At 33.4% G+C, this 21,693-nt stretch overlaps 1 protein-coding gene and 1 long non-coding RNA gene across 2 annotated transcripts in view; one reads left to right on the plus strand and one right to left on the minus strand.

The window, feature by feature from the left end:
• Positions 1-21,693, minus strand: part of LOC133658818 (uncharacterized) — a 63,837-nt gene that overhangs the window by 739 nt on the left and 41,405 nt on the right. The window lies entirely within an intron of this gene.
• On the plus strand, positions 229-8,948 carry cdkn1bb (cyclin dependent kinase inhibitor 1Bb). The gene is made up of 3 exons (XM_062061241.1): positions 229-1,779; positions 1,883-2,011; positions 6,052-8,948. Exons 1-2 carry the CDS (start codon positions 1,389-1,391, stop codon positions 2,005-2,007), a joined length of 516 nt encoding a protein of 171 aa, XP_061917225.1. The 5' UTR covers positions 229-1,388; the 3' UTR covers positions 2,008-2,011; positions 6,052-8,948.

Consider the following 21,693-nt stretch of genomic DNA (forward strand, 5'->3'; position numbering starts at 1 on the left):
CAAAATGAGCCCAAAAAGAGATTCACAATTTCAAAGGCAATATGTGAAGGCATGGGGCAAACATCTTTCAAATTGCTTTTCTTTACTTTTATTGCAGACTAATTTAAACATCTAATTTTGTGTGTAGAATTTAGTGTGATACTAGTTTTAATGCTCACAAAATGAGCCCAAAAAGAGATTCACAATTTCAAAGGCAATATGTGAAGGCATGTGGCAAACATCCTTCAAATTGCTTTTCTTTACTTTTATTGCAGACTAATTTAAACATCTAATTTTTTGTGTAGAATTTAGTGTGATACTAGTTTTAATGCTCACAAAATGAGTCCAAGAAGATATTTAAATACTAACACAATTTCAAAGTGACAAACATCCTCCAAATTGTTTTTCTATACTTTTATTGCAGACTAATTTAAACATCTCTTTTTTGTGTTGCATGTAGTGTGGTGCCAGTTTCAATGCTCACAAAATGAGTCTGAGATATAAATACTAATAGAATTTCAAAGGCAATATGTGAAGGCATGATGCAAACATCCTCCAAATTGTTTTTCTATATTTGTCAGGATTTTTAAGGTGGAATTTTTTAAAGAGATTATTTTCATTGATAAGATGTTGTTGTGATCATAGATTCAGAGCTGAGTCTATGGCGTTTATTTATCCTCTCAGAAACCACATACAAAGAAATCAAAGAAAGTGGGGATTATAATGTAAAAATGTATTTGAAAGTAATACACAACGGTTTAAGAGTGTCAGTCCTGGTTTATATGCATTCCGATGGTTTTAATCAAAGCAAAGCATGACTATACAACTTTAAACAGCACAGGGCTTTGATATGCGTTTAAAGGACTATTCAAAGCCAAAAACATCATTTCATCAGATTAGTTTTACAAGCGTGTAGACAACATGATCAAACAAAAACAAGGCGGTGGTCTGCCATAACTCCTTCAGTCCACCTTAAGAAAGGGGCGGACACATAATGCTTAAACCAATGAGCGTCCGTCCTTCTATTTGAACAGCGCCCGTGTGTCAATCATTCCTCTGACCCCGCCCTCCCTTCTAGCACTCTCTGTCAAGCTTTCAAACGCAAAGTGTTTTTACTCAGTCGCCATATTGGCTGCGGGGAAGGACCTCCGTGCGGTGTCTCGTCTGTTTGTGGCCGACCGAGAGTGACGAGAAGCGGCTGCAAGTTACGCTCAGGCGACCCCTGCGGTTGTTGACGTTCGCATGGCATAAAAGTGTTTTTCCACCCCAGACGACGATTTTTTTATTTTTTGGATATTACCCAGCAAGGATAGTTCGGTTTGTTGTTTTTTTTCCACCAAAAAACTGGACGCTCCCGGCTTTTTTTGTGTGGTTTTCCCGTGTCTTGTCGGTGGTGGAGGCGGGGAAACATGTCGGATGTTCGACTATCCAGCGGCAGCCCGACCTTGGAGCGGGGCGAGCCGCGCGTACCGGAGCACCCCAAGCCGTCAGCCTGCCGGAACCTCTTCGGCTCGGTGGACCACGACGAGCTGCAGCGGGATTTAAATGCACACCTGCGGGAGATGGAGCAGGCCGCCGCCGCCAAGTGGGGCTTCGACTTCGCCGCGGAGAGCTCGCTGGACACCGGTGAGATCCACTGGGAGCGGCTGGACTGTCGCGACCTGCCCGACTTCTACTCTCGGCCGCCGCGGACGAAGCGGAGTAACCGCCTGGATCTAACCGGGAATCATAGCTGCGTCGCGGCGGGCACCACCACTTGTGGGCCGGTGGAGCAGTGCAGGAAGAGACCCGCCTGTCACGGTACTTATCACCGGGACACTTTTATCCCCTTTTTCAGCATTTTTCACCCTTTTTAAATTTTTTATTATTTCATTATTTTTGACCGTTTTTTCATTTTTCGCAGAGCCCTCCAACACAAGCAAAAGGTCTCACAGCAGCCCGGGGGCCGAAGTCGCGTGTCCGAGCCGGGGTCGCTCGGCTGAACACACGCCCAGGAAGAGCAGCGGCAGCCCGGGAAGGCAAACGTGAGACGGTGAGTTTTTTCTAATTAAATTTTTTTTCTAAATTTTATTTTCGCCACCTTTTTTATAACATGAACTCCCCGCGTTGTGGTGTAAAAATGGCGTGTTCACTAGTAGTAGTAGTAAAGTTGTCATGCACGCGCTTGTTTGTGCACTATTGGAGGGCGCGCGCACAGTGAGTGAAACACCTAGGTCGCGCGCACTACGTGAGTTGTAAACAAGACGCGTGCACGAGCAGTAGTAACACGTCAGCAGACACTGCCCTCGGGCGCGTACGTGTCTGTGCGCGCGCACGTGGGGGGCGGGGCCTTTGCTTCCCTGCACATCTGTCTGCGGGCGGAAGACACAAACTACAACTAAACAAAGTCTTTTAACTTGCAGAATGTTGACTAATACAAGATTATTATATGCATCATTAGCATATTTCACCACGGAGAACATGCCTTGTGCCTTTTTTTTTTTTTTTTTTAATTATTAAATCAACATAAACAACACAAGATACACTTACAATTAGTGCACCCTCCCTCCACCCCCAAAAGTGTTGTTTCCTTCTGTTATTAATATTCTGCTTCCTACAATAATAATCAATGCAGTCTGCAAGGGATACAGTTATTAGTATTAACAATATACATTAATGCAGTCTGCAAGGGATACAGTTATTAGTATTAACAATATAACCAATGCAGTCTGCAAGGGATACAGTTAATAATATAAACAATATATATCCATAACTGTATGGATATATATTGTTTATATTATGTATCAATGCAGTCTGCAAGGGGACACAGTTATTAATATTAACAATATATATCCATACAGTCTGCAAGGGATACAGTTATTAGTATTAACAATATATATTAATGCAGTCTGCAAGCGATACAATTATTAATATTAACAATATAACACTATATATTAATGCAGTCTGCAAGGGATGCAATTATTATTAACAATATATATCAATGGAGTCTGCAAGGGATACAGTTAATAATATTAACAATATATAAGGGATACAGTGCATGATTGTGTGTGCTGCTGGTCCACTAATAGTACTAACCTTTAACATTTAATTTGACTCATTTTCATTAATTACTAGTTTCTATGTAACTGTTTATTTAATTTTAGCTTATTTTTTGTTAAAGAAAATGTTTATTTTTAGTTTTAAAAAAATAAATAAAGGACATTATCTTCACCAGACCAGGTTGTCAATCAAATGAGATTATTTAAAGGGTTCTTAAAAGCAGGTCCAGTCCAGGTCGGGCTCAGCAACACACACCTTCATTTATGTACACTCCAATTAGGGAACACAACAACAGATTGCATATAATCTATAAACAAAATTACATTTTCAAAACAAGCATGTCTATTTTTGTTATCGGTTTCAACCATACAACTTTCTACAGTTAAAAAATGCTGAATAAATGTTTTAAAGAAAGTAATACTTAGTGAATATCTATTTCTGGCCTTAAAAATAAACCTTTTTCCGGGTACTCTAATGAAATGGACAAAATGATGACAGTTGATGAACTCTCCTAAAGTACCAGAAACCACATCAAGCTTCATAAACAAACCAACTTGCTTTGTGCTTTTAATGTTTGCACTTTTTGAATGTCCACATTGCTGCAGTTTGAGCTTTTTAATGTGTTATTGTGCATGTTATTTAGTGGATAATAACCTTGCAGCATGTTATGTCGCCGTGCAGAGCGTTAAACTTGCACATTTGAGTGCACACTATCAACATGTACTTGACTTGCAGGACGCATATTGTTGCAGCTTGCTAATAATTCGGAATAACAGCCTTTTAGTTTGCATGGTATGTCACCGCGCAGGGCCTTAAAGTTGAATTTCCAGTGTATTTTGGTATTTAAATGACTAATCCTTGCATGACAACCACCTCATTTGCATGTTGCGTAAGACGGAAGAACTTTAAACTTGTATTTTTAGGCTTTGCATGTTTCCTCATCTCCAGCCTTCTCTTTTTCTATTATTGTTGTTTTTCAATTAATGTGTAGCTTTTAGTGTTTACATGTTCTCTACAAATGCAATACTTCCTCATTTGCATGTAATGTCACTATGAAACACGCTAAACTTACATTTTTCGTATGTATTTAATATATTTTGTATTTTTTTAGTATTTATGTACATCAGGGGTCACCAACCTTTTTGAAACCAAGAGCTACTTCTTGGGTAGTGATTAATGCGAAGGGCTACCAGTTTGATACACACTTAAATAAATTGCCAGAAATAGCCAATTTGCTCAATTTACCTTTAACTCTGTTATTATTAATAATTAATGATATTTACACTTAATTGAACGGTTTAAAAGAGGAGAAAACACGAAAAAAATGACAATTAAATTTTGAAACATAGTTTATCTTCAATTTTGACTCTTTAAAATTCAACCGAAAAAAAGAAGAGAAAAACTTAAAAAAAGAATTTATGGAACATCATTAGTAATTTTTCCTGATTAAGATTAATTTTAGAATTTTGATGACATGTTTTAAATAGGTTAAAATCCAATCTACACTTTGTTAGAATATATAACAAATTGGACCAAGCTATATTTCTAACAAAGACAAATCATTATTTCTTCTAGATTTTCCAGAACAAAAATTTTAAAAGAAATTCAAAAGACTTTGAAATAAGATTTAAATTTGATTCTACAGATTTTCTAGATTTGCCAGAATAATTTTTTTGAATTTTAATCATAATAAGTTTGAAGAAATATTTCACAAATATTCTTCGTCGAAAAAACAGAAGCTAAAATGAAGAATTAAATTAAAATGTATTTATTATTCTTTAAAATAAAAAGAATAAATTTATTTGAACATTGATTTAAATTGTCAGGAAAGAAGAGGAAGGAATTTAAAAGGTATATGTGTTTAAAAATCCTAAAATTTTTAAGGTTGTATTTTTTCTCTAAAATTGTCTTTCTGAAAGTTATAAGAAGCAAAGTAAAAAGAAATATGAATTTATTTAAACAAGTGAAGACCAAGTCTTTAAAATATTTTCTTGGATTTTCTAATTCTATTTGAGTTTTGTCTCTCTTAGAATTAAAAATGTCGGGCAAAGCGAGACCAGCTTGCTAGTAAATAAATACAATTTAAAAAAATAGAGGCAGCTCACTGGTAAGTGCTGCTATTTGAGCTATTTTTAGAACAGGCCGGCGGGTCCTTACGGGCTACCTGGTGCCCGCGGGCACCGTGTTGGTGACCCCTGATGTACATGTTCCCTTCAGGATGCACGTTGGATAATCATCATTTACAGCCTTGAAATTTGCATATTACGTATAAACTTATATATTTTAGTATTAATGTGCATGCTCTTATGCATGTTGTTAGTTTGTGAGCTAATAAAGAACTATAATCATAACTTTACAGCCTCATAATTATCAAAATGTGTTGAGTGTGAATGTTCCTGCAGGGTTTGAAGCATTAAACTGACCTTCATGTCACTGCACTAAATGTTCTTTTTAGTTCTTAAATTTAATTTATTTGTGCATGTTGCCTTCAGCTCGTAATGGTTTATGATCACCATAACTTCCTAATTTGCATGTTGACTCCTGCGAGGTGAGAAATATGCTTAGCTTTGTTTTTAATATCTTGTAATCTAGTAATAAGGTTGCATGCTGCTTTTGCACATTAAATATTCATTTGATCGTGTTAGTAGTTTTTGGAGAGATCTTGCAATATTTTGATTAAAGTGACACCCTCTGCCAAATGTCATGAATTATAAATGAGTTTTTATTACATGAATTGAAGTTTACGAGTATTTAAGACATGTTTTCTTCTCCATGCATTGTAGTTAGAATAATGCCAAGGCTCGTGTTCTATATTGCACCAACTTCTGTAAAAATGCAAAAAAAACAATTATAAACATGTTCTGGACTTTTCCTCAATTTAAACTTACTGTGTTATGTCAGCATTTTTTATAAGGAAGATATTCCTACATATATTTATTGATGTATATGTACGTATGTTCTGTCTTTTTATACTTGATATTCTATGCATGCAAAAAGGCTCATTTAATCATTGATTGTGTTTGTGTCTTCCAGAGCTGAAGAAGCGTGTCCGACATTGGAAAGTCTTCAGTCAGTGTCGGTCAAACTATTTTATTTGGGTGATATTTTATTTTTTAAGCATTTTTATTTTTATTTGATCTCATTTTGGAAGAAATTAAGTACACATCTTATGAGAAACATATCAGCTCTCCGTGAGGACGCTGTTGAAGCACTGAATAACAAAAAAAACAACAAAAACAAACATTTTTTTGGCACTCAAAATGTTTCTTTTCCAGTTACTGCCTGTGAAAGCAGTGATGTAGCAGCGTGCAATTAGCTTCTTTTCTTTGTGTGTGTGTGTGTGTGTGTGTATACCTAAATTTATATTTCTCTATATGTAGCACATAAGAAAACATTATGATTTGCTAAACAAATCCTTTATACTTGTATAATATTATTTTCAAAGAAAAATTAAGGTGTGAATTTTGATTTGACTTGAAGGATTGCAGTATAGTTTGGTTGCTGTTCTTGTTCTCTTTACTGAAAAGTCAGTCTTGGCACAATTTAAAACAGGGGTGTCCAAAGTGTGGCCCGGGGGCCGTTTGTGGCCTACAGCTATTTTTTTTTTAATGGCCCTCCACATATTTGAATATGCAATTACAAAACAATGTGGGAAAAGAGCCAAAAAGCAAATTTGTTTGAATCTTTTTTTTTTTTTAGCTAGAGCAGGGGTCACCCAACGCGGTGCCCGCGGGCACCAGGTAGCCCGTAAGGACCAGATGAGTAGCCCGCTGGCCTGTTCTAAAAATAGCTCAAATAGCAGCACTTACCAGTGAGCTGCCTCTATTTTTTTAATTGTATTTATTTACTAGCAAGCTGGTCTCGCTTTGCTCGACATTTTTAATTCTAAGAGAGACAAAACTCAAATAGAATTTGAAAATCCAAGAAAATATTTTAAAGACTTGGTCTTCACTTGTTTAAATAAATTCATTATTTTTTTTACTTTGCTTCTTATCACTTTCAGAAAGACAATTTTAGAGAAAAAATACAACCTTAAAAATGATTTTAGGATTTTTAAACACATATACCTTTTTACCTTTTAAATTCCTTCCTCTTCTTTCCTGACAATTTAAATCAATGTCCAAGTAAATTAATTTTTTTATTGTAAAGAATAATGAATACATTTTTATTTAATTCTTCATTTTAGCTTCTTGTTTTTTCGACGAAGAATATCTGTGAAATATTTCCTTAACTTATTATGATTAAAATTCAAAATAATTATTCTGGCAAATCTAGAAAATCTGTAGAATCAAATCTAAATCTTATTTCAAAGTCTTTTTAATTTCTTTCAAAATGTTTGTTCTGGAAAATCTAGAAGAAATAATGATTTGTCTTTGCTAGAAATATAGCTTGGTCCAATTTGTTATATATTCTAACAAAGTGCAGATTGGATTTTAACCTATTTAAAACATGTCATCAAAATTCTAAAATTAATCTTAATCAGGAAAAATTACTAATGTTCCATAAATTTTTTTTTTAATTTTTTCAAAAAGATTCGAATTAGCTAGTTTTTCTCTCCTTTTTTTCGGTTGAATTTTGAATTTTAAAGAGTCGAAATTGAAGATAAACTGTTTCAAAATTTAGTTGTCATTTTTTTCGTGTTTTCTCCTCTTTTAAACCATTCAATTAAGTGCAAATATAATTAATTATTAATAATAACATAGAGTTAAAGGTAAATTGAGCAAATTGGCTATTTCTGGCAATTTATTTAAGTGTGTATCAAACTGGTAGCCCTTCGCATTAATCAGTACCCAAGAAGTAGCTCTTGGTTTCAAAAAGGTTGGTGACCCCTGAGCTAGAGAGTTAGGGTTTGCGCTTTAGTTTGGATTACACTTAGGGCTTTATGGCTATTTGCTTGTTCTACAATGACAAAATAAAGATACAACATGAATTTATATAATTTTAGGAGAGAAACTGCTAATAGCACAAAAGTGACATGCAGGCTGTTTATTTTTATGTCTAGCTTATTGGATGACTTTTAGCCTTGTTTAAATTCCAAATGGCCCCTGCCTCACTTAGTGGAAAAAACCACCCCTGATTTAAAAACTGTAGTATGTACAAGTCCAACCGTCTATATTCTGGACAGTGTATCTTCACACGCCTTCATGTTTCCTAACTTAGCAGTGAAGAACGGTACAAAATGTAGCGACTATTTTATGTTCCCTTAGGACAAAAAAATAATTATTTTATTCTATTTAAAATCACCCTGTGGTTTGAGACGCTTGGATTGACTTTGCTCTTATTATTGTGTCCCTTGCACACATCATCCTTTATTCTAACGGTGCGAGGTACCTTTTTTTTTTTTTTGGAAGATGTTGAAAAGCAAAAATAATTGGGTCTCAATACGGTTGTTTCACTTTTTAAAAGTCCTCATGGGTGGCTCCTTCCACACAGGAGTAACAGAATGTTTCTTACAAGACCAAACTGATGGCTGCCAAGTGCTTTTTTTGTTTGACTTCACATAGTTTGACTTTGTGATAACCTTGATATATTCTAATCATGTTTAGCCTGCTGAGGATTCTCATGTTGGCCTTTAAAAAAATAAATAAATAAAAAAAATCCCTTTTTTGCCCTCAGTAACACCAGCTTGTCTCAGAAATGCAGTCACCCGTGTGTTTGTGTACATATTTGCATTGTACATAATATTGTAAAAAAAACAAAAACACTGAGAAATTATACTAACTTATTTATGTCAAACATTTTTTAATGTAGTTTTTTTTTTTTTTTGATTCACGGTTATCCAAAGTGGCATTTACCTTATTTGTAATATTTTTTTAAAAGCATATTTGTGGTAGTTTTTTTTTTTTTTTTTACAACAAGGTTGCAAACTGAGCCCAATTTAATATTTGATGTGCATTTTTTTTGTAATGTGTGGTCATAAATGTGTTGCAATCAATAAAAAAAAAAGTTCAATATACATATGCTTGTGGCTGTTTTTATTTAAATAACTGTATTTATGTTTAATTTTTCTTTAAATTCCGCTTGCTAAGAATTGACATTTTATTAGAAAAATAACCCTGAAATGTCGCCTTTCTGCACATGCCTGCGGGTTAACCTACTTGCAGATGATTGACAGGTGGCTCGTCCAATCAAAAGGCTGAGTTCATAAAGCAGCAAGTTGTGCAACAACACAGGAATGGCCTTCCTGGAAATAAGAGCCCACGACAACTGCAAAGGCCCAAAACGGAACATACTATTTATATATTTTTTTAAAAAGTAATTTGAATGCATTTTTAATTATATTTTTAAAATATTTTTGGAGCTTGCGCTCCGTGTGTGTGTGAGGGTGGCTGCTTTGTGCACTTAATAGAATTTGCATTGTGGAAATATCTCCATTCTGGTCATTGAAGTGAGATTTATTTGCTACAAATTAAATGCCTCCAATTGCATTCCAATCATGTAGCATATTTTAATAAATCCAAAAAATGCATTTCAAACAGAATTATAGTTTTAATTTGATGAAGTTACCATCAAAATATCTTAAATGTCAGTGTTTTTCTATACTCCAGAAAGTGTGCTGTCGTTGTCAAAGATGCTCTATTGAGGTCAGACGCTCCACGTGTCTTAAGTGACTGCTTTTCTGCCAACACCACTACAGGAAGACACCTGGTGTGTGTGTGTGTGTGTGTGTGTGTGTGTGTGTGTGTGTGTGTGTGTGTGTGTGTGTGTGTGTGTGTGTGTGTGTGTGTGTGTGTGTGTGTGTGTGTGTGTGTGTGTGTGTGTGTGTGTGTGTGTGTGTGTGTGTGTGCCCCAAGCACACACATTTCAGGGTCCGGTCCTCCCTGAAGTGTGCAGGTGGGTAACCTCAGCATCCACCCCCACCCTGCTGTCATTGTCCCAGTGTGTGGGGGTTTAGTGTGGGGCCCCATTGTGAGGGGCCTGTTGTGTCTGGCCCTCCTCTGGCCACACAAAGGGGGGCCCCGTCCACAAATCTCAGACTGACTGCTTGACTAGTTGGCTTGCTGCTTGACTGGAGGTGTGTGTTGTGTGTGTGTGTGTGCGGATGGACATGATGGAGCGAATGAGGCGGTGGTTGGTGCAGCAGTCGTCATTGCTCTGGTGTTTAAGATGTGGCGACGGTCTTTAGAGCGGACAATGACGTAGTGAACGAGATGCCACAGTTTGGAGCGAGGGTGCATCCATGATGTTTTCAACTTGGTTTTCTGACGGAAAAGTGTGTTGGTGATGACCAGGTTGTGCTCCGAGCACTTAGTTAGCAATAGTGTGCCGTTAAGAGTTTGTATTTCCGACCCCTTCTCTCCCCAGCGTACCCCTCCATAGGTGGTGGTTTCGTCCCACTCTGGCGTTGAAGTCTCCGAGCAGAATTAACTTGTCCTCCTTGGAGACTTCAGATAGAACTTTGTCCAGGTCAGCATAAAAGGCCTCCTTAACTTCATCCTGTGCATCAAGGGTTGGTGCATAGGCACTAACGACCGTGGCCATATGACTGCTAGCAAGCATAAGGCGTATGTATGTATAAACATACATACATACGTACGTATGTATAAACATACATACATACGTACGTATGTTCATACATACATACATACGTATGTATGTACATACATACATACGTAAACATACATACGTATGTATGTTCATACATATAGGTATATATGTTCATATATATATATATGTATGTATGAACATATATGTATATATGTTCATACATACATATGTATGAACATATATGTATATATGTTCATACATACATATGTATGTATGAACATACATACATACGTATGTTCGTACATACATACGTATGTTCGTACATACATACATATGTTCGTACATACATACATACGTATGTTCATACATACATACATACGTATGTTCATACATACATATGTATGTTCATACATAGGTATGTTCATACATACATACATACATATGTATGTTCATACATACATACATACATATGTATGTTCATACATACATACATACATATGTATGTTCATACATACATACATACATATGTATGTTCATACATACATATGTATGTTCATACATACATATGTATGTTCATACATACATATGTATGTTCATACATACATATGTATGTTCATACATACATATGTATGTTCATACATACATACATATGTATGTTCATACATACATACATATGTATGTTCATACATACATACATATGTATGTTCATACATACATACATATGTATGTTCATACATACATACATATGTATGTTCATACATACATATGTATGTTCAAACATACATATGTATGTTCATACATACATATGTATGTTCATACATACATATGTATGTTCATACATACATATGTATGTTCATACATACATATGTATGTTCATACATACATATGTATGTTCATACATACATACATATGTATGTTCATACAGACATACATATGTATGTTCATACATACATACATACGTACGTATGTACATACATACATGCATACGTATGTATGTTCATACATACATGCATATGTATGTATGTTCATACATACATGCATATGTATGTATGTTCATACATACATGCATATGTATGTATGCTCATACATACATGCATATGTATGTATGCTCATACATACATGCATATGTATGTATGCTCATACATACATGCATATGTATGTATGCTCATACATACATGCATATGTATGTATGCTCATACATACATGCATATGTATGTATGCTCATACATACATGCATATGTATGTATGCTCATACATACATGCATATGTATGTATGCTCATACATACATGCATATGTATGTATGTTCATACATACATGCATATGTATGTATGTTCATACATACATGCATATGTATGTATGTTCATACATACATGCATATGTATGTATGTTCATACATACATGCATATGTTCATACATACATACATGCATATGTTCATACATACATACGTACGTATGTATGTTCATACATACATACATATGTTCATACATACATACATACATATGTTCATACATACATACGTACGTATGTATGTTCATACATACATACATATAGGGATGATGTTTGATAAGGAATTATCGAGTTCGAGCCTATTATCGAATCCTCTTATCGAACCGATTCCTTATCGATTCTCTTATCGAGTCCAGATAGGTTGTTGTACATGGAAAAAAACACACAATATTTGGTTTAACAAAAGCTCACTTTTATTATATAATAAAACAATTAAATCTAATAAATAAATAAATATTGACTGTTACCCACCTAAAAAAAATAAAATAAAATAAATAAATATTGACTGTTGTTACCCAAAGTATATTAAGTGGGATTTTTCAGAGAAACAAATATATACAGTAACACAAAAACAAGCTGTCTCTGTGATCACTATAGGTGTATAAATAATAATATAGTGTTAAATAAAATCAGTCCCTTGGGCACAAAACTGGAAATAATACAGCTTTCCAAAATGTGCACTTCTGCTGCTATTTGACATAACTGTTTGTTATGATGCTTTGACATTTTTGCACGTTATTTCTTTATTGAAAGAAAATTCTATGAAGAGAAAAGTTGTTTGCAAATGTGGTTACAATGCTAAAAAAAGAAATACACTTTATTGAGTTAAAATTATTTCTTTATAGGGGGAAAAATGTGATGAGCTAGAGAATATAACAACTACACTACCCAGCATGCAACGGGAGTTACGAGCATGCGCGGTAGCCCCGAAAAGTGTTGCATGTTGCCACGCTGTGAAAGTAAACGTCAAGAACTCAGCCAACACGCCTCGTCTGCATTATTTATAATTAGACAGACAACACATATACAGTGTGATTTTGTTTTGTTTACAAGGAAAGAAAAACAAAAGTTAAAAAAGGGAGATATGTTGTATATATATGTATGTGCTGCGGTTGTTTTAAGAACGTTGCGACAGCTGCCGTAAAGGAGGTGCGTTGCTAGCCTGGTTGCTATGTTTCCGGTTGGTCGTAAAAGTGTTCTTAATGTGTTTTACCCTGCTAAAATCTCTCAGTAAATTCGATGGATTATACCTTTTGTTTTGAACTTTATTACACCTTGGAGCGCTTTTTCCCGTCCATTGTTTTCCTGCTTTCTCTATCTGCGCCTAATGACTGAGCTACTTGACGTCATTTCCTGTGATGTCCCACGGAGCATTTCTGGTCGGGACGGGATTCGTTCCCAGGGATTCGAATAAAGAACCAACTCTTTTTCTTTACTATAGTGGTCTCGATAACGGGTACCGGTTCTTAAAAAGGGATTCGAGTCCGAGGACTCTGTTCTTTTCTTATCAAACAACCGGGAAAACCGGTTTCGAGTATCATCCCTACATACATATGTATGTTCATATATACATACATATGTATGTTCGTACATACATATGTATGTTCATACATACATACATATGTATGTTCATACATACATACATATGTATGTTCATACATACATACATATGTATGTTCATACATACATACATATGTATGTTCATACATACATACATATGTAAGTTCATACATACATACATATGTATGTTCATACATACATACATATGTAAGTTCATACATACATACGTATGTATGTTCGTACATACATACGTATGTAGGTTCATATATACATACGTATGTATGTACATACATACGTATGTATGTGCATACATACATACGTAAGTATGTATGTATGTTCATACATACATACGTATGTATGTATGTACGTACATACGTATGTATGTACATACATACGTATGTATGTACGTACATACGTATGTACGTACATACATACGTATGTACGTACATACATACATACGTATGTATGTATGAACATACATACCCCAAACTTTTGAACGGTAGTGTACGTATGTATGTTCATACATACATACGTATGTATGTTCATACATACATACGTACGTATGTACGTACATACGTACAAACGTACGTATGTATGTATGAACATACGTATGTATGTATGTACGAACATACGTACGTATGTATGTATGTATATACATACATACGTATGTATGTACGAACATACGTACGTATGTATGTACGTACATACATACATACGTACGTATGTACGAACATACGTACGTATGTACGTACATACGTACGTACGTACGTATGTACGTACGTACGTACGTATGTATGTATGAACATACATACATATGTATGTATGAACATACATACGTACACTACCGTTCAAAAGTTTGGGGTATGTATGTTCATACATACATACGTATGTATGTTCATACATACATACGTACGTATGTACGTACATACGTACGTATGTATGTATGTACGTACGTATGTTCGTACATACGTACGTATGTATGTATGTATGTACGTACATACGTACGTATGTTCGTACATACGTACGTATGTATGTATGTACGTACATACATACGTACGTATGTTCGTACATACATACGTATGTATGTATGTACGTACATACGTACGTATGTTCGTACATACGTACGTATGTATGTATGTACGTACATACATACGTACGTATGTTCGTACATACATACGTACGTATGTTCATACATACATACATACATATGTATGTATGTGCATACATACGTAGGTATGTACGTACATACATACGTATGTATGTTCGTACATACATACGTATGTATGTATGTATGAACATACATACGTATGTATGTATGAACATACATACGTACACTACCGTTCAAAAGTTTGGGGTCACATTGAAATGTCCTTATATTTGAAGGAAAAGCACTGTACTTTTCAATGAAGATAACTTTAAACTAGTCTTAACTTTAAAGAAATACACTCTATACATTGCTAATGTGGTAAATGACTATTCTAACTGCAAATGTCTGGTTTTTGGTGCAATATCTACATAGGTGTATAGAGGCCCATTTCCAGCAACTATCACTCCAGTGTTCTAATGGTACAATGTGTTTGCTCATTGGCTCAGAAGGCTAATTGATGATTAGAAAACCCTTGTGCAATCATGTTCACACATCTGAACACACTTTAGCTCGTTACAGAAGCTACAAAACTGACCTTCCTTTGAGCAGATTGACTTTCTGGAGCATCACATTTGTGGGGTCAATTAAACGCTCAAAATGGCCAGAAAAAGAGAACTTTCATCTGAAACTCGACAATCTATTCTTGTTCTTAGAAATGAAGGCTATTCCACAAAATTGTTTGGGTGACCCCAAACTTTTGAACGGTAGTGTATATACATATATGTATGTATGTATGTTAGCCGAGTCATTGCGCACAATCCATGTTGAGGCACAAATCAGTGACGTGCCTCAACTGGCTGCTGATCACCGCACAGTCTCTTGTCAGTATTTCAACGGCAAATGTGAAAATAAAAATAATCTAAAACTGGTGAAGTTAAATGGAAAATAACTTTAGTATAATCACTGGATACATATAACAATTTAATTAATTTTTTTTTCTTTTTACTTTTTTTTTCTTTCCATGATGGCAGGTGAGGCCGTGCCTCCCCTGCCTCTAGTGACTGCACGCCACTGGTTCATACATACATACGTACAGTGGGGCAAAAAAGTATTTAGTCAGCCACCCATTGATTGTCAATGGGTGGCTGACTAAATACTTGTTTGCCCCACTGTATGTATGTTCATACATACGTATGTATGTTCATACATACGTATGTATGTATGTTCATACATACGTATGTATGTATGTTCATACATACGTATGTATGTATGAACATATATGTATATAGGTATATATGAACATATATGTTCATATATATATATGTATGTATAAACATACATACATACGTATGTTCGTACATACATATATACGTATGTTCGTACATACATATATACGTATGTTCGTACATACATATGTATGTATGAATGTTCGTACATACATATGTATGTTCATACATACATACATATGTATGTTCATACATACATACATATGTATGTTCATACATACATACATATGTATGTTCATACATACATACATATGTATGTTCATACATACATACATATGTATGTTCATACATACATACATATGTATGTTCATACATACATACATACATATGTATGTTCATACATACATACATACATATGTATGTTCATACATACATACATACATACATATGTATGTTCATACATACATACATACATATGTATGTTCATACATACATACATACATATGTATGTTCATACATACATACATACATATGTATGTTCATACATACATATGTATGTTCATACATACATATGTATGTTCATACATACATATGTATGTTCATACATACGTATGTATGTTCATACATACATATGTATGTTCATACATACATATGTATGTTCATACATACATATGTATGTTCATACATACATATGTATGTTCATACATACATATGTATGTTCATACATACATATGTATTTTCACACATACATATGTATTTTCACTCATACATATGTATGTTCATACATACATACATACATATGAATGTTCATACATACATACATGTATGTTCATACATACATACATACATATGAATGTTCATACATACATACATACATGTATGTTCATACATACATACGTATGTTCATACATACATACATACGTATGTTCATACATACATACATACGTATGTTCATACATACATACGTATTTTCATACATACATATGTATGTTCATACATACATATGTATGTTCATACATACATATGTATGTTCATACATACATATGTATGTTCATACATACATATGTATGTTCATACATACATATGTATGTTCATACATACATATGTATGTTCATACATACATATGTATGTTCATACATACATATGTATGTTCATACATACATATGTATGTTCATACATACATATGTATGTTCATACATACATCCATACGTATGGATGTATGTTCATACATACATACATATGTAGGTTCATACATACATACATATGTATGTTCATACATACATACATATGTTCATTCATACATATGTATGTTTATACATACATACATACATTTATATTTTCATACATACATATGTTCATACATACATATGTTCATTCATACATATGTATGTCTATACATACATACATATATATATGTTCATACAACCATGCATATGTATGTTCATACATACATGCATATGTATGTTCATACATACATATGTATGTTCATACATACATACATATGTATGTTCATACATACATACATATGTATGTTCATACATACATACATATGTATGTTCATACATACATACATATGTATGTTCATACATACATATGTATGTTCATACATACATATGTATGTACATACATATATATGTATGTACATACATATATATGTATGTACATACATACATATGTATGTACATACATACATATGTATGTACATACATACATATGTATGTACATACATACATACATACATATGTTCATACATATGTATGTACATACATACATATGTTGATACATACATACGTATGTTCATACATACATACGTATGTTCATACATACATATGTATGTTCATCCATGAGATCATTAGGTTGTGAGTTCAAACCCCGGCCGGGTCATACCAAAGACTATAAAAATGGGACCCATTACCTCCCTGCTTGGCACTCAGCATCAAGGGTTGGATTTGGGGGTTAAATCACCAAAAATGATTCCCAGGCACAGCTACGCTGCTGCCCACTGCTCCCCTCACCTCCCAGGGGGTGATCAAGGGGATGGGTCAAATGCAGAGGACAAATTTCACCACACCGAGTGTGTGTGTGACAATCATTGGTACTTTAACTTTAACATACATATGTATGTTCATACATACATATGTATGTTCATACATACATACATATGTATGTTCATACATACATATGTATGTTCATACATACATATGTATGTTCATACATACATATGTATTTTCATACAACATACATACATACAAACATACATATGTATGTTCATACTTACATACATATGTATGTTCATACATACACACATGTTCACACATACCTATGTATGTTTATACATACATACGTATGGATGTATGTTCATACATACATACATATGTATGTTCATACATACATACATACATATGTAGGTTCATACATACATACATATGTATGTTCATACATACATACATACATATGTTCATTCATACATATGTATATTTATACATACATACATATATATGTTCATACATACATGCATATGTATGTTCATACATACATATGTATGTTCATACATACATATGTATGTTCATACATACATACATACGTATGTTCATACATACATACATGTGTATGTTCATACATACATATATACATACATACATATGTTCATACATACATACATGTGTATGTTCATACATACATATATACATACATACATATGTATGTACATACATACATATGTATGTACATACATACATATGTATATACATATATACATATGTATGTACATACATACATATGTATGTACATACATACATATGTATGTACATACATACATATATATGTACATACATACATATGTATGTACATACATACACATGTTCATACATACATACATACATACATACGTATGTTCATACATACATACATATGTATGTTCATCCCTGAGATCGGTAGGTTGTGAGTTCAAACCCCGGCCGGGTCATACAAAAGACTATAAAAATGGGACCCATTACCTCCCTGCTTGGCACTCAGCATCAAGGGTTGGATTTGGGGGTTAAATCACCAAAAAGGATTCCCGGGCACGGCTACGCTGCTGCCCACTGCTCCCCTCACCTCCCAGGGGGTGATCAAGGGGATGGGTCAAATGCAGAGGACAAATTTCACCACACCAAGTGTGTGTGTGACAATCATTGGTACTTTAACTTTAACATACATATGTATGTTCATACAGACATATGTATGTTCATACATACATACATATGTATGTTCATACATACATACGTATGTTCATACATACATATGTATGTTCATACATACATATGTATGTTCATACATACATATGTATGTTCATACATACATACAAACATACATACGTATGTATGTTCATACATACATACATATGTATGTTCATACACACACACATATGTTCACACATACCTATGTATGTTTATACATACATACTTATGGATGTATGTTCATACATACATACATACATATGTATGTTCATACATACATACATATGTAGGTTCATACATACATACATATGTATGTTCATACATACATACATATGTTCATTCATACATATGTATGTTTATACATACATACATATATATGTTCATACATACATGCATATGTATGTTCATACATACATATGTATGTTCATACATACATATGTATGTTCATACATACATACATACGTATGTTCATACATACATACATACGTATGTTCATACATACATACATATGTATGTTCATACATACATATATACATACATACATATGTATGTACATACATACATATGTATGTACATACATACATATGTATGTATGTACATACATACATATGTATGTACATACATACATATGTATGTACATACATACATATGTATATACATACATACATATGTATGTACATACATACATACATATGTATGTACATACATACATATGTATGTACATACATACATATGTATGTACATACATACATATGTATGTACATACATACATATGTATGTACATACATACATATGTATGTACATACATACATATGTATGTACATACATACATATGTATGTACATACATACATACATATGTTCATACATACATACATATGTATGTTCATCCCTGAGATTGGTAGGTTGTGAGTTCAAACCCCGGCCGGGTCATACAAAAGACTATAAAAATGGGACCCATTACCTCCCTGCTTGGCACTCAGCATCAAGGGTTGGATTTGGGGGTTAAATCACCAAAAATGATTCCCGGGCACAGCTACGCTGCTGCCCACTGCTCCCCTCACCTCCCAGGGGGTGATCAAGGGGATGGGTCAAATGCAGAGGACAAATTTCACCACACCAAGTGTGTGTGTGACAATCATTGGTACTTTAACTTTATCATACATATGTATGTTCATACATACATATGTATGTTCATACATACATACATACATATGTATGTTCATACATACATACTTACATACATACATATGTATGTTCATACATACATATGTATGTTCATACATACATACATATGTATGTTCATACATACATACATATGTATGTTCATACATACATATGTATGTTCATACATACATACATACATATGTATGTTCATACATACTTACATACATACATATGTATGTTCACACATACATATGTATGTTCATACATACATACATATGTATGTTCATACATACATATGTATGATCATACATACATACATACATATGTATGATCATACATACATACACACATACGTATGATCATACATACATACATATGTATGTTCATACATACATACATATGTATGTTCATACATACATACATACGTATGTTCATACATACATATGTATGTTCATACATACATATGTATGTTCATACATACATATGTATGTTCATACATACATACATACAAACATACATATGTATGTTCATACATACATACATATGTATGTTCATACATACACACATATGTTCACACATACCTATGTATGTTTATACATACATACGTATGGATGTATGTTCATACATACATACATACATATGTATGTTCATACATACATACATATGTAGGTTCATACATACATACATATGTATGTTCATACATACATACATATGTTCATTCATACATATGTATGTTTATACATACATACATATATATGTTCATACATACATGCATATGTATGTTCATACATACATATGTAGGTTCATACATACATACATACGTATGTTCATACATACATATGTATGTTCATACATACATATATACATACATACATATATACATACATACGTATGTATGTACATACATACATATGTATGTACATACATACGTATGTATGTACATACATACATATGTATATACATACATACATATGTATGTATGTATGTATGTATACATACATGTATGTATGTATACATACATGTATGTATGTATACATACATGTATGTATGTATACATACATGTATGTATGTATACATACATGTATGTATACATACATACATGTATGTATACATACATACATGTATGTATACATACATACATGTATGTATGTATACATACATGTATGTATGTATACATACATGTATGTATGTATACATACATGTATGTATGTATACATACATGTATGTATGTATACATACATGTATGTATACATACATGTATGTATGTATACATACATGTATGTATGTATACATACATGTATGTATGTATACATACATGTATGTATGTATACATACATGTATGTATGTATACATACATGTATGTATGTATGTATACATACATGTATGTATACATACATGTATGTATACATACATACATGTATGTATACATACATGTATGTATGTATGTATGTATACATACATGTATGTATACATACATGTATATATGTATACATACATGTATATATGTATACATACATGTATGTATGTATACATACATGTATTTATGTATACATACATGTATTTATGTATACATACATGTATGTATACATACATACATGTATGTCTGTATATACATGTGTGTCTGTATATACATGTATGTATG

Source organism: Entelurus aequoreus, linkage group LG10 (assembly GCF_033978785.1).
Source record: "Entelurus aequoreus isolate RoL-2023_Sb linkage group LG10, RoL_Eaeq_v1.1, whole genome shotgun sequence".
Taxonomy (NCBI): domain Eukaryota; kingdom Metazoa; phylum Chordata; class Actinopteri; order Syngnathiformes; family Syngnathidae; genus Entelurus; species Entelurus aequoreus.

Bases quoted from the DNA above. Each gene is read 5' to 3' on its own strand.
- cdkn1bb (XM_062061241.1), top strand. From the start codon at position 1,389: ATGTCGGATGTTCGACTATCCAGCGGCAGCCCGACCTTGGAGCGGGGC. The intron at 1,780-1,882 runs GTACTTATCACC...CATTTTTCGCAG, and splicing joins GAAGAGACCCGCCTGTCACG to AGCCCTCCAACACAAGCAAA.